The 15,733-nt window shown below is 40.4% G+C and overlaps 1 protein-coding gene across 1 annotated transcript in view; it reads left to right on the top strand.

Moving 5' to 3' along the window:
* slc5a6a (solute carrier family 5 member 6a) overlaps positions 1-9,591 on the top strand; it is a 125,175-nt gene extending 115,584 nt beyond the window's left edge. The window contains exons 15-17 of the mRNA XM_076271807.1: positions 4,386-4,489; positions 5,794-5,915; positions 9,065-9,591. Coding sequence (XP_076127922.1) covers positions 4,386-4,489; positions 5,794-5,915; positions 9,065-9,190 — 352 coding nt within the window. The 3' untranslated portion in view covers positions 9,191-9,591. The remainder of the gene's footprint in view (positions 1-4,385; positions 4,490-5,793; positions 5,916-9,064) is intronic.
* The last annotated feature ends 6,142 nt before the right edge of the window (positions 9,592-15,733 follow it).

The following is a 15,733-nucleotide window of genomic DNA, read 5'->3' as shown; positions in this document are numbered from 1 at the left end:
GCCCGATAGAAATATTGTTTAATTTTGCGATTGAGATATCCACGCACTGGCACCCCCACCCCCCCCCCCGCGACGTGTTCGCCACCGGTTTCAGAGCTATTCGAAATGCAAAAATGCATAGAGGGAGTTATGACAAAACCGTGACTGTTAACAAACTATAAGCTATATAAGGTAGGCCCTATGCTAGGCCTATTACACAACATAAATTGTCACTAGGCTATGCTGGCGACCCAAATAAAATCTCCTTTGGGAACCAATGGCTTAGAGCAGGGGTGTCAAACATGCGGCCCGCTAGATGGTTTAATCCGGCCCAGACTTGTAGAGAATACATTTCTGACTATGTCAAAAAAAAAAAAAAATCTCTAGCCCATTCCTGTGAGGAGTTATGAATTTTCAAAGAAATAACCGAAATGCTCAATTCAGCCGCTAGGCGCAGCCAAAAAACAAAAAAAAAGTTCAGAGTTGACTGGTCCTGTGCTGTCAGTTTGGCTACATTGTCGGGAGAAAAGCAGGCGTTGCGACAAAATTCAGAGACAAAGTGCAGCCTGCAAACGGAGGACAAGATGTTTGGGCATTTTATTGTATTTTGCACCAGGAAGTGTTGTGTTGTAAAACACCAAACTTGGATCATGTTAAAGTGTGGTTGTGCAAACTGTAAATTTAATCAGGTCGCGAGGTCTGACTCACCGTCAGTTTGACTGTTTTCTTAGTGATAATGGCATTCTGTCTGGCTTACCATACCACGCTGTAGTACGGTGGTTAAGCCGAGGTGCCGTACTCAAGCGTTTCTTTGAACTACGAGAGGAAATTGGACAGTTCTTGGAGAAAAAAGGCAGACCAGTAGCAATTTAAATGCCCGGAATGGGTGCAGGATCTGGCCTTTATGGCGGATAGCCTATTACACAGCACCGCCACCTAGCCTACAAAATTATTTGATCGATCTGATGTAACCTAATCGTATCAGTTGATCGTATTGCTCATGCACTGCTAACTTATGTTTGTTAAATTCATTTTATTTTTCATACATTTGCACATTTACATTTTTAAGGCAGGATGTTAACTTTCTTCATAGCTCCCACTTGAGTTTAGTGTGGTGAGTTGGTTCAGGTGGTCAGATGTAAAAATGTAGGCCCACTCAACTATAAAAATAAAACAGTTGTTTATGAGAGTGAAATGCATTTTATTTCAATTTCATTGGCCTCTCTGAATAAATGTGTAATAATCTAATATATCCCTTGTGATTATGTAGGCTACAAATGTAGGCTGAAGGGTAAAGCATAGCCTACTGAAAAAAACTAAGCTGGAGATTTGGAGTTGTCAAAGGATGTTTTGCAATTATTTCACTGGTCCGGCCCACTTGAGATCAGATGGGCTGTATGTGGCCCCTGAACCAAAATGAGTTTGACACCCCTGGCTTAGAGTATCAAGCGGACTTAAGCTGCCACCTCTTGGCGAAAAGTTAATAGTTTTGCATATCAGTAGTACATTTCACGCAGCTGTGTGAATCACGGAAAGCGACACTTCTAAATGGAACCCAACCCACTGTACAGTAGCTCAAGGTCTGTGGCTAAAGCTGCCATAATGAAAGCGTTATCATTGTTTGGATACTTCACACACACACATGTTTTTTAATCGCATAGACTACTACTACCAAGCTGGAATCAAAGCACATTGACTCCCCTCTCACACCCTGAACACGCACTTCGAACAAACAAAAAACGTCTCAGTCTCACGGTATAGCCATAGGCAAAACTGTATTGGACCGGTGTAACGTTGGTACTAAATCATCCATCGCAAAGAATGATTTTTGTAGCACGTGCAACAAATATGTGTAGGTACAGCCCTGCCCTGGATACATCTCTCAACGTGCGCTCTAAAACATTTGGTTTAAATGGAGATGTAGATCACGGGTGCGTTAATAAATCTACATTGCGGCGAGTTGACACAAATTATTCACTTTGACGAATTTATGTAGTTTCAGTCCTAGTTACTTTACTTTGAGCCATGCTCTTCCTTACTTGAATCATCTTTGAAAATGGAGGATTGAAGTAGCCTATATGGGTGTTTGGGAATGAACCTTGACTCAGATGCTTTTTGAGACTTTGAGCTAAATGTCCCAGCCTGGTGTTTAGGATGCATCATAGACAGGTTATCTTTCAGGTAGCCTATATATTTTCCATTAGAAAACCATCACGTAGCGAACGTGTTGTGGCTAACTCACTTAGCTCCTGTTAGTAGCCTAGGTTATGTTCATAAGCAAATGAGATGACAGTCGAAAGATGCAATTAGTGCTGTTATCAATTTTCTTGGTAGCCTATAACCGCATTTATGGTTTTCTACAAATACATCAATAATCAAATTGGCCTCCATCACTCAACCAATGCTAACGGTAACATTATTTTACCTACTCTAGGCTATTGATATAATTTAAGATTAACGTAGCCTACCTGCAGTAAAAACCAAGCATGTCCGATAAACATTCTCAGATTTATTTTAGCTTCAAGAAGAAATGGGAATTACATGTCATGCAGAAATCATCCTACCCTTATTAGCCGTTCTCTGCGGTAAACTACAGTCTTGTCCTTGTAGGAAGCGTAGTGTCTTTCCAACCCACTTTAGATTAACTTCCAACAAAATTACGTCTCACTTCAACGATGCGCCATCTGGTGGACAAACGACTATGTGACGCCAATACTGTAAATGCAGCCAAATTATTATGATGAATATTTGGTTTTCCTTTAATCCTACTGAATTTGTAATCATGTATCGCCCGTTGTAATTGTCGATACTGATGGTATGTGCGTGCCTGTGTGTGTGTGTGCGTGTGTATATGTGTGCACCACCATCTACAGGCCAATGAGTGTACAGTTACTAAATGTACACATAACTTAATTTTTTTAGACCCCCCCCATGGATGAAATTTTACGAAACTTGGCATACCCCAGAGAATGTCAGGTTAATCATACACATAAAATTTGGTGCAGTTCTGAACATCTTAACTGAAGAGAGGGGCGATTAAAGCAGAATGATATTGCATTTTCATTTTTTACCGAGGGGGTGCAAATCACAAATGAGTGATTATGGGCTAGGTTGATGTGGGCCCTTGAGACCGACATACCATAAAAATGTCTTCATCCTCGGTGCCACGGTTCAGGTAGTTATTTAGGAAAAACTGAATTTTTTGGGTTTTGGGGGGCCCAGCGGGGTGGGGGGAGTGGCCCCCGGGGACCAAACGAAATTTTTCCGTAAAAGTCTAGTGGGGCTACATACCCACCAAATTTCATGTGCCCCGGTGGTTCGGTGTCCCGGGTATCGTTGACCAAAAATTCAGGAAGATGACGGGGAAAAAAAAAAAAAACTTTGACAATCCCTATATGACCGATTCGCTAGCTTCGCTAGCGGCGGTCATAATAATTGTACCGTTATAGATAGGAAAAAAGAAGCAGACACGTGTAATGCTACTGTTGCAATCAGGAAAACCCTGAAGCTAAGCACAAATAGGAGGACGAACACGGGACATTCAAAAGGAGGATTTATCTTTTTGTAGCATAATCCGTCTGGTTGATATGTCAACGTAACCAAAATAACACCGTTAAAAAAACGTGTTCTAGTTTGGTACTTGGTATGCCAGATTTAACTGATGCATAAAGCTTCAAACCTGAACATTTCCCAAAGGCACTGACCTTTGCAAGAACAAGGTAAAGACGTCAGGCAGAGAAGCAGACTCGTTTTCTTTTTGTGTATTTTCTTTTAAAAAATGTAGCTACTGAACACTCGACGGTCACATTGGCATCATATCAGTTGTTACATTGAAGCGTTGCCAGGTTTTATGACAAAAGAGTTGAAATTGAATTGCGTAGGCCGTAGGGTGTATTTCATACACAATTTGGCAACCCGGGGAAAATGTCAGACTAACAGAAAAAATGAATGGATCCGTGATTTTAAAATGAAGTTTGATGGTCAAGTAAATTCTGGGAGTTTAACTTGTGAATAGCACACGTTAAGGCAGCAAAAAACTTTTTTTTAATAAAAAAAAGAGTTTTTCAAAATCAAAAAAGCACTTCGGTCAACTTTTCTTGTCTAACAATAAAAACGGTTCATTCTTTTTCAAAGGGAGGTTTTACAAAGTATTAAATGCAGAGGTACTAATATTATTATTATTATTATTATTATTATTATTATTATTATTCTTTTAAGGGTTTTACAAGGTTGGATTTTCCCTCATTGTTTACATTTTAAGACTAAGATAAACTGCCAAAATGTTTTTACATATATGTGTGTGTGTGTGTGTGTGTATGTATATATGTATATATTGCTGTATTTGTGTAAAGATACATAAAAATCAATAAAATATTAATTTTAATTCAATCTTTCTTTGTACACAGGCCCACAGGTGTGCAGGCACTTTACTCTCTATCCTACATGTGGTACAGTGCTCATAATTCAGCCACAGTTGTCCTGGTTGGATTGATAGTCAGCCTTTTCACAGGTGTGGATCTGCATTTTCTAAAATGGAAAACATGTTGTAGCCATCAGTTGTATTTACTTGAACTCAGCTACTCCTGTAACTAAAATAGAAAATAAAAGAAAATAACCTTGTGACCATGCCACACCAGCAAATTATTTAAGTATGAAACCCTTTCTGACTCTCAATCGTCTTTGAATCTATTGATTTGTGATATTACTTCTGTGTTCATATTTGGAAAATACTTTCCGAAGCAATATCAGTAACTGTTTACCAAATGTTGGTCGCCAGTCAGACTTATTTAGTATCCAGTTTGACTCTTTAAAGTGTAACTCCAGAGGAAAAACAACCTAAGGTCTATTTACGGTAGTTAACAACTTCAAACTTTTGAAAAAAGTTTGAATAAAAAACAGCCTGACCAGCTAAAGGTGGATTGCTGGTTGACCAACTCATTAACCAGCTTGTTTGACAACCCTATGATGGTTGACCTGCTAGACTAGCAAAACTCTTGTGAAAACATACCTTCAGCTGGTTTACCCAGCTTACGATGGCAATTCAGCTGGTTTTGCTTGTCTTACCACCTCAAGCTGGTCATTTTAGCTGGTGTTGCTGGTCTACATTGCTGGTTTAACTGGCCATGCCAGCTTGTGTTGGGCATTCTAGCAAACCAGCATGACCATCTTACACTTACAATATCAAGCTTGGCAGGCTGGTCACCAAAATGACCAGCTTCCTCAGATGGTCACGCCATCATGTCTACCTGGTGGCCTGAGCGCTACGCTTCTTGGTGTTTTATGCCCCCAACGTTGTCTTCAAGGCAGCGCTGCCCTGAAGGCACTAGGGTTAGGCATGGGTTAAGGTTAGGGTTAGGGTTGGGGTTAGTTTAAGGATTAGGTGCCTTTAAGTCAGCGGTGACAGCGCTGCCTGGAAGACAATGTTGGGGGCATAAAACACCATCGAGCACCAGCTCCACCAGCAAAGACCAGCAAGAGCTGGAAGAAAACCAGCAAAGACCAGCTCAAACCAGCTACCAGCTTAAGCTGGTTTCTAGCTGTTTTTTTCAGCTGGGTTGTTAGTGGTATAAAATAGCGACATGGACTTTGCCTGGTTAGCATCACTGTAAGCCCATTCAGTCTTGCTCAAAACGCCACCAATTAAGGTAATTTTTAACTACCTTTAGTTGTTAACTACCGTAAATGGACCCTAGGTTGCTTTTACTCAGGAGTTACACTTTAACAGTAGTTTTTTTTAGTAGTTTAACAGTAGTTTTTAAGCTAAATTTGTGGTGAGCAGGCCTGATAAAGTCAACCTCTTTTATTGCTTTTCAGGGCCTATGAAGGAGAAGGAGCTGACCCCCGGTACAGTATACCCTGTGTTGAGCACCCTGCTGTTTTTCCTACCAGAGCATTACAAGGAGAAACTGTGCTGTGTCACTAAACTGTTAGACAAGGTAGTGTTCACATGCTCAGCCACAGTTACTCTCATTTTCTTAGATACTGATGCACAAACACTATCTGAAATACGATGCACATACTGTACACGTTTGGGATGTCAGACTTCTCATTCCTTATTTTGAGAATGAGAAATTGGTCTGCGCCAGGCACACTGTTTAAAAGAGTTGTTCTAATGGTTTCAATTAGTCATCGGTGTGTTTTGGCCATAACATCCATTAGACCAATGAGAGTGACATATGCCATTCCCTTGAAGAGCAAGGAGCGCAAAATCAATGCATGTTGGCATCTCTTCAGAAGGAATCTGCTTGCAAGCAAGACTGTGTATCCAACATCAGGATTCTACTAAAGCTTGCTTAAACTTGTATCGTAAACGTGCTAATTACCAACCATTTCGTTCGAAAATTCTAAAACAACAATGTTTTTTAATACTTCAAAATAACATTTGCTAAATTAACCTTACATTTTTCATTAGCCATAGGTGTGTAGATTTGAACAAAATCTAGTTTGGTATTTACCGGGGCTTTTACTGCCTGAAATATCCGATTTTGTTTACCACGCTCGGAGTTTAGTGCTGGGCTGGTGGGTGCTTATTCCCAACCTTTCTCACAGCAAATCAACGGTCAGCCCGATAATTCTTGTCAGCAATTCAAAATTCCACTGGAGCTCCAAGCAGATTTGTACACGCAGCCTTACAACACTGTTTACAGCTCTTCGAGTCACGATAAAATGTAATTTTTGGTACATAGCTAATTTAGATAAACGTATGGTGTGGGTGCTTGCGTTTCTTTAGGAATCCGCTGTCTTGGTTTGTATAGAAATGAATATTAAGTGACACATACACGTAAGAGGTTGGACATACGTGACTGTTTGGTAATATGTCACGTTCCTATATGTGTGTGACAAGCAGAATATAGCCTACATGCATCTGCACTCGCCTAGTATTTGAACTCGTAGGCAACAACAAAAATTGAGTCTTACATTTAGTTATTTACTTTCACAAGGGGTTACCATTGAAAACATAAAAACCTGAAAAAACACTTAGCCCAATAAGTTTGAATGACTGAATAAAAATTGCAAGGACATTCATCCAAGCAAACCAGTCGTTGCCTGAGACGTGTTGCTAAGGTCTTGCTTACCTTTCGTAACAGGGTGCTTTCAAAATAGCTGTGCATTAGCCTACATGCGCCAGGTTTTTGTTGGTCAGTGGTGTTATCATATTTAGGGAATAAAATAGCACACCTATTTTTTTATTGACATACGCAATGTTCATTTCACAACTTGTGAACTTGAGCGTTTGCCAGAAAAAATATCACTGATTTGGGTGTGAGATAGGAACAAGACTTGCGTTGCACTTGGCGCTATGATGCACCAGGTATAAAATAGATTAACGTCAAACCTATATGAACATTTACCCAATTAATTTCTGTATTTTTTATTATATTTATTAAAATGTATATAGGCCTAAGCCATAATGACATTATTCATCTTGCATGAAGTATATGAGCTATAATTTCACTTAGGCTTAAAGTCATTACTTCCCATAGAGGCCAATTGCGATAGTTGTTAGTTAATTTTTTTCAGCAGTAATAGGAATTGAATTTGAATAGTCTCAACAGACAATGCAGCCATTTGTTACATGTGACATTTAACAAACAAGTAACACTTCTGTTACTTGCATGCTGATGGTTATGAAGCATATATGCAAAACAATATCTAGCTAAATGTTTACTCGGGATAAAGTGTTAAATGGTCTCTGTTCTTCTGTTTTCATCTTCTCCCCTCTTTGCTGGCTCTTTTGGTGGCCTGTGATTTAAATTAAATGTTATTATTTCCAAGAGGGCGTTACCAGTGGACAGAAACTATATAACCAGGATGTGTAATTATCGAGCTGTTGGATTGGATCACTTGGGGATAATCTTATGCCTGTTTACCTCAGTAAATGTAAAGAAAAATGTATTATACAAGTGTAGGGGTGTACTCATTTTTGTTGCCAGCGGTTTAGACAATAATGGCTGTGTGTTGAGTTATTTTGAGGGGACAGCAAATTTACAACGTTACAAGCTGTACACTCACTACTTTACATTGTATCAAAGTGTCATGTCCTCAGTGTTGTCCCATGAAAATATATAATAAAATATTTGCTTCGGCTTCGGGCTTGTAACCGAAGGGTTGCCGGTTCGATCCCCGACCCAGTAGGAAAAATGTGGGCGGGGGAAGTGGTTGAACACTGCTTTCCCATGCCCACATCCACAGTGCCCTTGAGCAAGGCACCCTTACTGCTCCCCGAGCGCCGCTGTAGCAGGCAGCTCACTGCTCCGGGTTAGTGTGTGCTTCACCTCACTGTGTGTACACTGTCTGCTGTGTGTGTTTCACTAATTCACGGATTGGGATAAATGCAGAAACCAAATTTCCCTCACGGGATCAAAAGAGTAACTTGAAAACAATGCAGTGCAATGCAATGCATCTGTGAATTTGTGTCTGGATTTTGGAAAATCTCAAGCCTTTTGAGATTGAGGTCAGCCCATGTTGCCATTTTGTTTCATGATTGTATTCATTGGTGAGTTCCAGTCAGAAAGTAATGTTAATATTTCATCATTCTTTGATAGCTACAAGGCTTGAGGTTTGACACCAAACTGATTTTCAGTGTTTTCAAGACAATTGAGTGTTTGGCCAATGTGTTAACAACCCCACTGGACAATTCCATTTCCCACATTGGACTATTTGAACTTTCTGACACTAAATAGGATCCATGCATTATCATACTGGAACCATCCCACCTCTTGTAACATACACCTCAGGTGGCCTTAAACACCATGTTCTATTCTCTACATCTGACTAACTTATGCATTTATCATGTATACAGACCTTACTGTTCTGTAACTGACTAGGCAGATGGGTCAGGCCCTTGAGTCGTGGATCTACTCAAGGTTTCTTCCTATATGTATCTCCAATTCTAGGAAGTTTTTCCTTGCCCCTGTTACCCATGGGCCTTATTTTCTTTTCTCTGATTGTCTAACATTCTGTAAAGCGCCATGAGACATGTGTAATGTTTTGGCGCTCTATAAGTGAAATGAAATTGAAATTGAAATACAAACATGTATAACAAACAGCCCTATCTTTGTATGTGTTTCTATCTGTTGTGCAGTCTCCAGCATTGAACCAGCAGCCCTATGAAATGGCTCAGAAAGATGCTAATGCCGTGTCTTACTCCCAAGATGAGGAAAAGTGTCATGGAGAAGAGGTGGTGGTGGTGCAGGAAACAGCCATGTAATGGCTCTAATCCACTAATCTACCTGTTTTTTTCTGGCCACAAATGGAGAAGCAGTGGAGAAAAAGAAGATGGAGCTGAAACCCATTTCCATGTTTCTAAAAATGATAGGTTTTGTCTTTGTGCCTTTGTGACAATGCTTGTCAAGGATTTTTTTATGTGTGTATTACTTGAATAGTCAAAACTTTTCTGTTAATCAGTGACATATTGTACATAATATCCTACAGAGATTGTGGATCATCATCCTTGGAATTGCAGCAATCTCTGGTAAACTTGACTCATTTCTGAAGTAATTTTGTCAGACAAAAGACTATTTTGCATGTGAATGCAATAGGGATGCCACAAACATTTGGTAGTCAATACCAATACCAGTGAAATTATATGATTCTCGATTCCCAAATCAATGCCAGGGTAAAAACCCATGTTCTTATACCTTGTTTCTCAATAAATGTGTTAAATATGAAAATTTGCCCCAATATTTCTCAATTCTATTTGCCATCAATAGCTTTCAATAATTGTCAGAACTCATAATAGCCTGTCTTGCATGGTAGGCTAAAGTAATGACAACAGTTTAAATAATAACCGCACACATCACAGGAGATATAGCCTACATATTGAAATAAAAATAATGAGCTGATTGCATTCCTTCAAGGCTGATCTCTTTTAGGTTGGCTCATCTCAGCTCAAAATATCAGGTCATCAGTAAGAGAATTTGAGGGAGGAAATCTCATAGGTGGATCTGTTTACATTGTATACTGATTAATATACTGATTGGTGTAACTCATTGTTTAAAGAATTCTCTGGCTTTCTGAGAATTGTTGCTTTGGTAAGTTGCTTGTGAATGAAGCCAGCTGAAGAGACAGAATACCTTAAAGCTGGAGACTGACATGCATATCCATGTGAATAGCGACACAGAACACAAGAAGTTACGCGAGTTGCTCACAATGAACTTAATTAGCAACTTGCCAATGCCAACATGATGACGTGAAGCTAATTGGCTGGATGGAATTTGCAAACACAATAACGTTTATCAAGTAAGGTTACAATGTCTTACATTACCTGGAAGTTTAGTGAACAAAATACCGAACCAACTGGATTACCTACATTAGAAAACATCTCTCTACAGACTGTATTTCTTCCCAGCTAGCCACATGATAACGACAGGGTAGGAGATCCGGGAAAACTGCCAGAAAAGATAGATTTTGAAAGTATACAACCAAAGTTATTCCAGCCTGCCTTCTGACTTCCCCAACCACTCCTCCACAGCACCAGAATGTCTGCATTGAGGTTGGCATCATCCCGTGTAACACCCATCAACGGAATAACTTCCCACCAATTTAATAAACCACCAGCATAATAAGAATCTGCACTTTCAAAATGCCATAATTCCAACAACGTAATAATTTCCTGGCAGATATAGATAGATAGATAGATAGATAGATAGATACTTTATTGATCCCCAAGGGGAAATTCAAGATGTAACTGTTTCCTACCACCAATGTAAATACTAATTTCCCACCGACGTAATAATTATTAAAGGTAACACTTGACAGTATCAACATAAGTAAAGAGTGACATGACACTGTCATGAACACATGGCCCTGTCATGACACATGAACCCTAACCCTAATCTTAAACCTTACTTCTTATGACAAAAACCGAATGTCACTTAATAACAGAAGCGTTATGTCATAAACGTTTATGACTTGTTTATGACACGTTCATGACAGTGTCATATCACTCTTATGTCGATACTGTCAAGTAAAGTGTAACCTTATTAAATTAGTGGGAAGTTATTGCATTAACTTCCCACTAATAATAATAAATCACTGCTTTAGTGAAAATCATATATATTTTATCGGTTGTATGAGTATATTTGTCAAAAATAACATTATAGGGCCCAAGCAGCTAAGCTTTGTAGGCCCCAGTGTGTTTCTACCATTACTTATTATTCATCACTTTTACTAGGAGCAAAACAGCAAAGCTGCATATGCATCTATTGCTTTTCTGTCTTTTCTTATTATTCTGCTTATATATTCCATAATTGTAGTCTGTAGCAGCCCTTAGAACTGCATGGTTAACAGTTTTGAAGTTTAGTATATTTAGTAGCGTTCCCTTGATTCATTTTGCGAAGCTGCATAGGCTTAGCCTTTGTGTTTTTACCTTTACTCATTGTTGGGGTCAAATTTAACCCTTTTTTGTTTTGAGTTTGTGCACCCTCTGCAGGTTTGGAGTGCCTCCCTTGAGGATACTCCACCCCAATAACATAAGTACCTGGGCAGAGCCAGGCCAGGTGTGGCTGATTGGAGGCAACAGCTTCTTTACGTCCGTCTCCTGCCTTCATGAGCTTGAGCTGCTTGTTTTATTTTGATTTACCAGTTATGTTATTGTAAAATAAATACTCAACTCATTGAGTTCAAACGGCACATAACATTGTGGACAATCACTTCTTTTGGATGGCAAGGACGGTCAGTCAGAAATAACTACAGTCACATGGATGGACTTAAATTGTTAAAGACCAGTACATTAAGTAAAAAAGCTGCCATTGGAGTACTAAAGAGGAAGACTGGAATATTTGGATTTGGATTTACAACCTGGAATTTGGATTTTTATGCATTGATTGTTTGGACGAACACATGGCAGCAAACAAAGGACGGCCATTGTGAATACTGTCGAAGGCAAGTACAACTGAAATACTTACTTACCTGCAAATGAAAAGGATACTTATCTGGAATGAATCTGATTATTTGATATGAAAGTTTTTTGTTTATTTATGGACTGAGAACATTAAGAAGAAGACTGCAAACAGTGAATTACATTGTGTTCATGTTTTGAGGGCCTAAGAGGCTGACTTATTTTGTAAAGATAGCCGATGAAAAAGAAGAAGTTTTTGTTCAAGCAGTGGACGAAGTTAACAAACAGACTTTAGAAGAAATGCGCACAAACAGAAAAAGTAAGCTTAGCCAGCTGATTAGGCGCATGAATGTAATCAAAGAATTAATGAATGACATCACTTGTGCTGATGAAGTAAAAGCTAATGAGGCAATGTATAAAACAAAATTGGATGAGTTCAAACAAGCTCACTCCCAGTATCAATGTTTGTTGAATAAAGAAGACTGTGAAAATGATACAAAGACGTGGTTTGAACCTAAGTGGGCAGTGATAACCGAGTTCCTTTCCTCACTTTCACAATGGTGGTCTGGCTTGGCAGCAACTGAAGAGGTGACTCATGACCCGCTTACTGGTGCTATTGATGACATCAGGCGTGAAGACAGTGCTTCAGCAGTGAGGCCCCATGGATCCCAAACATCAAAGAGACAAAGTCGCTCTCTCCTATCCACACAAACCACCTCTTCTACATGCATCCAGGCGGAGGCTGAAAGAGCAACCCTTCTGGTGAGAGCTGCTGCATTAAAAGAAAAACATGCTTTAGAGGAATAGGAGGAACAACTCAACCGTGAAAAGGAACAACTAAGGAAAAAGAAGGAACTGTTGGATATACAGACAGAACTAGAAGCAGCGTCAGCCAAGATTTCTGTTCTTAAATGTGCTGAAACCGAACTTGTTGCTGATGATGATTTCAACTCAACTAACGGGGATGGCATGAGTGAGTATTTTGATAGCCGCATAGAAAAAGATGACACACTGGATTTCAAGCACATTGTCATGACACCTAGCATAAGACCAAAGACCACCTGGCATTCTACTGTCCATATACCCACATTGACCGAAGTCAACATGCCTCAGACACAACATACAGCAGCAGCTCACCAGCCAGCAGCAGCAGCAGCTCAGCAGCCTATAGTAGCAGCTCAACAGCAGCAGCAGCAGCAGTAGCTCAGCAGCCTATAGTAGCAGCTCAACAGCCAGCAGCAGCAGCGCAACAGACTACCACCACCAGACCAAGTCGTCAGACAGTACTGATCAGTGACATCAAGAATTCCACTTCCACCTCCACTCACAACTGCAATGGTACAGCAAACACAGTCAGCATCACAGGGAAGTGCGGAGCCTGATCAACTCCAAACAATTCTGCAAAGCCAAAACAGCATCACAATGTCTCTGGTAAGACAACAACAAATTGCCTCTCTGCCTAAAAGAGATATAGTGGCTTTTGATGGTGACATTTTGCAATACCAGTCATTTATCAGGTCTTTTGAACAAATTATTGAATCCAAGGTAGAGAGCAATGAATAAAGACTGTCTTTTCTTAAACAGTACACAAAGGGGCCAGCTCAAGTTCTTGTTAAAAGTTGTCACCATTTGCCTGCAGACAGGAGTTTTCAAACTGCTAAACGTCTGTTAAAAGAAAATTATGGCAATGAATACAAGATTGCACACACCTATATAGAAAAGGCTCTTTCCTGGTCACCAATTAAGGCAGAAGACCCAAAGGCATTGCAGGCCTACACACTGTTTCTTAGAGGCTGCTGCAATTCAATGGAGAGTATGATGTATATGGATGAATTGAATCTGGCATCCAACCTCAAAGCCATAATGTTTAAACTTCCTCATAAAATTCGCGACAGATGGAGGTCAGTTGCTTCAAATATGCAAACAGAAAACAATGTAAGAGTAACATTCCCCAGATCTTTTCTCAGAGTAAAGATAAGTCAAAACTTCCACTCAAACCCAAGTCTACTGGAAGCTTTGCCACAAGAATTGACCAATTAGCTCAACCTGTCCATTGTGGTTTCTGCAAGGGTAAGCACACACTTTCACAGTGTTTAAGTTTAAGGAAAAAGTCAAATAAAGAAAAAATATTCTTCTTAAGAACTAATGGAATCTGTTTTGGATGTCTCATGAAAGGTCATATGAGCAGGGACTGCAAAAGGCGCCTGACCTGCGACATATGTAAGAAACCACATCCTGGACTACTGCACATAGGAAATCAACAAACAACAAACAAAGATGCGGAGCAACCTCCCGTGGACAATGCCGGCGATCAATCTGTTCCCTTTAAATCTTGTGGGCATATTGGGGCCGGTAAGAATGATTGTGCACTTGCCATTGTTCCTGTCCAAGTAAAAAGCAGCAAAAGTGATCAGATAATTACATACACCTTTCTTGATTCAGGCAGTTCTGCTTCCTTTTGCTCCAAACAACTAATGTCAAAACTGGACATTAAGGGACGAAAATGAAAAGTGAATATTTTTTTCACTCCTTTTCACTCCTCCTCAGCCAGATTCTCCCAAAAGTGACGGCGGTGTGGGGGCATCGTTGAGCAGAGCTTAGAGATGATGTCCATCTTCTTCTCCCTCTCTACCCCCTTGTCTCCAAGTCTCATCTGCCCAGGATACTCCAAGGTCACCTATCAACCAAAATGTGTCTATAATTGCAAGTTTTACCATGTTTATAGGTTTTCATGTTATATATCTTATGCTTTCTTACCTTCTTCATGAGGAAGTCACATTCCATGTACTCCTCTTCATCATGAGTCAGTTTGACAAACATGTTCCTGGAGCCCCTTCTCAGCTGGATGATGGCCATTCCAGACAGATTTGGCACCTTTTTCAGTTTGGTCACTGAGTGGCCGCTGCTCCAGGCAAGAATATTTGTGCACTTGAGGTCCACTACGTTCACTCTGCCAGAATTGGATGATGCAATTACTTCCTTGAAGTCTTCAAAGTCCAGGACCACACCTCCAGGTTTTTTCTGCATTGCTTTTTCCACTCCATGGTGGAAGCTATCCGCACTCATAAATGTGTCCTGGTTCAAAAAACTTCAAGGTAAGTCGACACTACGGATTACCTCATCTACCTGTTCCTTTTCTGCATCCAATCGATAGTGACTCCTTGGACTCTCTGCTCTTTCCTTATGGGCCTGCCAGTGTAGACAAGGTTGGCATTCAGTTATGGCATCAGCCTGGTGCTCTTCCTTGAGGTGGACATCATGCCGCAGGCAGTGTTCACACTCCTCCTCCCCCAGCTTTGTGAAGCTGATGTTTAGCTCCTTCACAGCCTTCCTGTATGTTTCATAAGAGCCGTTTGAGAATTTCTGCCTGTAATCTTCAAACATTGACCGGATGTTAATGTCACTGGGCAGATACCTCCTGTTTGGGGCATGCTCCCGCCTATAATGGCTTATTGACGGATGGAATGACTCTATGTGTTTGAACATGGGAGTCAAGTCCATCTTATTGCTGGGGGCATGCCTTCCCCTCCGCTCTTGTGGTGGGGCTAGACCTGAGGAGTCAGTACTACCAAAAATAGTAGTGATCAGCCGATCATTCTTTGGGTGGTATCCTAGGGTGGATAAAAACATAAATTTGCAGACCTCATGTCGCTGGCCCTGGTCATCATGAAGGTGATATTTGTGTGACCGCTTGCGTCTGCTTGGGCCCCCTGTGGTGTGTCGCTTAGTCTGCTCTTGCGATAGCATGTGGAAAATAAAGCTTTTCCTATCTGAGTAGGTCATCTTCCAGTATGCATCCCAAATTACTCTCCTCTGGCTCTCTGTTATTTTACTTGTGCATTTTTTTCTGCACATTAGGCCACAAGGCTTTCTAATCTGTGGGGCCTTTTGGTTGTCAGCCAAAGATGCCTC

This window comes from Alosa pseudoharengus, unplaced genomic scaffold, assembly GCF_046254945.1.
Source record: "Alosa pseudoharengus isolate Yale_2024_CS ecotype anadromous, Long Island Sound unplaced genomic scaffold, YU_APseudo_1.1 YU_APseudo_1.1_scf_7, whole genome shotgun sequence".
Classification (NCBI taxonomy): domain Eukaryota; kingdom Metazoa; phylum Chordata; class Actinopteri; order Clupeiformes; family Clupeidae; genus Alosa; species Alosa pseudoharengus.
This window is presented reverse-complemented; position numbering and strand designations above follow the sequence as displayed.